Source organism: Rosa chinensis, chromosome 7 (assembly GCF_002994745.2).
Source record: "Rosa chinensis cultivar Old Blush chromosome 7, RchiOBHm-V2, whole genome shotgun sequence".
NCBI lineage: Eukaryota > Viridiplantae > Streptophyta > Magnoliopsida > Rosales > Rosaceae > Rosa > Rosa chinensis.
The window spans coordinates 34108958-34113010 of record NC_037094.1 but is presented as its reverse complement, the minus strand read 5'-3'; the positions used below and the strand labels follow the sequence as shown (position 1 = coordinate 34113010).

The window sequence follows — 4053 nt, the reverse complement described above, 5'->3', positions numbered from 1 at the left end:
AGCACCTATCTCTCCCAACTCTCGAGATATATGCTCACACACGCACGCATAAATCTCTGTAAATCGATCTTTTTCCTTAATTACCTCATTCACATCAGCATTTCTTGTCTTTCTTTCTTTCCTTTCTTCTCTCCTTCGGTTTCAGTGCGTGCTCTTCTCTTTAACCTAAGCCCCATCTCATCTCGATCTTCACTCACTCATCTCCTATATATATTGCACATTCAGTCTGTGCTTTACCTACCCAGCTGATCGCGTCTGAGCTTAGGGAGTGTTTGGCAAGTGAACTTTTAGAAAATGTTGGGTTTAATGGAAGAAGTTATGAGTGAGCTGATGGGTAGGGAAGAGCTGAACGAACAAGGTCTTCCACCTGGTTTCAGGTTCCACCCAACTGATGAGGAGCTCATCACCTTTTACCTCGCTTCCAAGGTCTACAATGGCGCTTTCTGCGGCGTCGACATCGCTGAGGTCGATCTCAACAGATGTGAGCCCTGGGAGCTACCAGGTCCGTACATTTATTAATTTCATACATCCCTAGCTAGTTAGCTAGGTAGCTCCATTTTCTGATCGAGCTCTATCAATATCATCATGGTGTTTTGAAACTATAATATAGCCAGCTACGTCCTTCATAGTTCATTCATGGTATTGTTTTCCTTTTTAAGTTCTGATTTTTCCCTTTCATCGATGAGTCTCATCTTTGATAGCTGAAGGCGATTTTATTTATGAACCCTTTTCTTAAATCGACTCATAGATATATAGTACGCAACATAAAGAGTAAACAGATAGAATTTATGAACTCCTATCGACACTCATATTTATGAACCCTATTCTTAACCTGTTTAATTTCTTCGGACGAATACCCCTGAATTTTGAAGGAAGACTCATCATGCATCTACATTCGTATGAATGATTGTTTAAGCAGGAGAGCTATTATTATGAGATAAAGGAAAAAGAAATATGGCAGGAGAAAAGTTATATGTGGCAATATGGCATCCCTCTATATATTATTAACCATAAACGTGTTCCTGTAACCCTGTCTCCATCAATGTCTTGTCTAACGCAGAGGTTGAGTATGAATCACACAAATGACACCCCACCCGGCCCCTTTAGTTTACTGTACTTTTCTGGTCAGAAAATCTCCCTCCTCTGGTCAGAAAATCTATAGCTTTGTTTCGCTTCTGGTAAACGAAATTAATGAAACAGGGGACGTGCTGGTATTGATGATGTAAAACAATGTGGGTGCAGATGTGGCGAAGATGGGGGACAAAGAGTGGTACTTCTTCAGCCTCCGGGACCGGAAGTACCCGACCGGCCTTAGGACCAACCGAGCCACCGGCGCTGGCTACTGGAAAGCCACCGGCAAAGATAAAGAGGTTTACAGTGCCTCCAGTGGGGCCCTTCTTGGGATGAAGAAGACCCTCGTCTTCTACAAGGGCCGTGCCCCCCGCGGCCAGAAGACCAAGTGGGTCATGCACGAGTACCGCCTCGACGGGGACTTCTCCTCCTACCGCCACACGTGCAAGGTAAAAACCCTAACTGGACCCCACACCGCAACACGTGCGGCTGAAAATGTTTTTCACCTTCCACCTTTCATTTGTCGTTTGGCTAGTTGACTTTAGTAGAATCAGTCGGAATCATACGCGAAAAGACTATTTTCACCTTGGCTGTTTGGCCTTTTACCTTTTTCCGAGTTGATAGATGTGAATCTGATCCGATTGATTTAACAATGCAGTTAACTAATCAATTAACTGTTGTAATTTTAGTTTTATCTCTGTGATATGTGCGCAGGATGAATGGGTGATATGCAGAATACATAACAAATCTGGGGACAAAAAAAACCCACTGCAAGCTCAAGGGCAAGGGGAAGGGCAACAGAGTAATTTCCTGCAACAAGTTGTGGAAGCTGCTTCTGCTTCTGCTTCTTCCAAAACTGGCTGCTTGCCTCCATTGCTGGAATGTCAATCTCAGACGACTCATCAGAACCATAGTTTTCTGCAAAGCCCTAGTTTACTGCAGATTCAAGAAAACGACTTGATGAAAAGTCGTAATCAACTGTTTCAACAACCCTCATTATCATCATCATCTTCATCCTCAGCAGCAGCACTGCACTCCATGCTCTTCAAGTCACTCCTCTATTCACATCAAGATCAAGCTGGCACTGGTAGTAGTGCTCCTAAACAGTGCAAGGCAGAGGCTGCTAATCTTTCCCAGTTCCAAACCCCACCCCTTAATGCTGCTAACTTCAACTACTTGATGGAAAAGAATCACTCTCATCATCAACCAAACGTCCCAGACTCATTGCTTCAGTTTCATCACCATCCCCGAAATGCACTCTCTTTCGATGACTTCCATTATTACAATGGTGTGTTGGGGCTTTCTACATCTGCTACTGCTGCTGTAGATGCTGAGACTTCTTCCGCTTCCATTGGTGGTTTCAACAGGGCAGGCTTTCAGACCATGTTAGATCCTCTCATCAAACTCCCTGCTGCAGAATCTTGGAATCTGGATATCGCTTAAGAATCCATATCATCGATTATCTGAAATATACATATATATAGCTGAGCTTCATTCCAGATAATCTAATCTAGTACTAGCTAGTATGGTACGTACGTGGTACTAATGGCCAGGCCCGCTTTGAATTAATGAATGTATGTATGTATCTATGTTGTTATTGGGATCTAGTGTGTTTCCTCAATCTTAGCATTGCTTTTCTTGTTAATGTGTTTTAGGACGTTGAAGGTTGTGTTTGATGTGATGTCATGAATGGGTTATTCGGAGCTGGCTGTTCATATATTTGACGTCACCTCCTTTAAATTTGTGATTGGGGTTTCGGTAGCCTTTTTCAATTTGCGAGCACGTCTCGTCAGAGTAGTATAGCGTTCACTAGGCACTGCTAGGCTTCTGTTTAACTACTGTAAAAGGAAGATAATTAAGGCTGCAATCGGGTAGAGTAGGTGTATATTATATGATATCTAGCATCCTTATGCATGCATATGCCACGGATGGCTAATAATCTCATACTTTTATTTTTTCTTTATTTTACTTTTTACATTTGGTTTTTTGAGTATCAAAAGGCTTTGATTTTTTAATATGATGTGTTTTTGCTTCCATTAATCATGCTTATGCAAGGTTGGAGCTTATCAGATAGAACACTTGAAAGTCTTGTAATTGTTGATAACATAGCTGCCATAGCTAACCTTGAAGATTTTAAGCTCATAACAATGGAGGAGAAGAGAGAAAAGAGAGAGAGAATGTTGAAGGAATTTTGCTGAGTTTCTTCAATTAATGCCACACACCCTAATTCTTACATCATAACAACTATATATAGTTAGAGAATTACTCTAACAATTATTACAGCTGAAATATGGAATTGCTTTTAGCTAGATAAAACCACATCAGCATGCATGTAGACCACCACACCATGACGGATAGTGGATTCCACACACTAGTCTAGATAAAAGCAGCTCACGTTAACTTGCATACGGGTTAACACCTCCCCTCAATCTCAGTAGGGGATACCATACTGAGATTGATACAATGCTCCTTAAACACTGGACTGTGTAATCCCTTGGTGAAGACATCAGCAGTTTGATATTCAGTTGGAACATATTGTAGTAACAAATCCTGCTTCTGGACTCTTTCTCTAACAAAATGAAAGTCATTGTCCAAATGCTTGATCCTCTAGTGAAATACAGGGTTAGAACAAAGAGCAAGAGCAGAAAGGTTATCACATTTTAACAGAGGTGGTGCATGAATTCTAATATGTAGATCACACAAGACATGTCATAACCAAGAGATTTCTGCTGCTGTATTTGCCAGTGCCCTATATTCAACTTCTGTAGAACTTCTTGACACAGAACTTTATTTCTTTGATTGCCAAGATATGGGATAGTGAGCAAGATATACAATGAATCCAGTAGTTGATCTTATGTGATTAACTTCACCAGCCCAATCAGCATCACAGTATGCATTAATATATGGAACACCATTGCCATACTTGTAAAACAAACCTTTAGAGAGAGTACCTTGCAGATACTTGAGAATTCTTTTGACAGA

At 41.2% G+C, this 4053-nt stretch overlaps 1 protein-coding gene across 1 annotated transcript; it reads left to right on the top strand.

Moving 5' to 3' along the window:
• The first annotated feature begins 262 nt into the window (after positions 1 to 262).
• Positions 263 to 2514, top strand: LOC112180800 (NAC domain-containing protein 100). Its single transcript, XM_024319368.2, has 3 exons — positions 263 to 502; positions 1243 to 1520; positions 1786 to 2514. The coding sequence occupies exons 1-3, from the start codon at positions 295 to 297 to the stop codon at positions 2512 to 2514; spliced, it is 1215 nt and encodes a 404-aa protein (XP_024175136.1). The 5' UTR covers positions 263 to 294.
• Positions 2515 to 4053: the final 1539 nt, after the last annotated feature.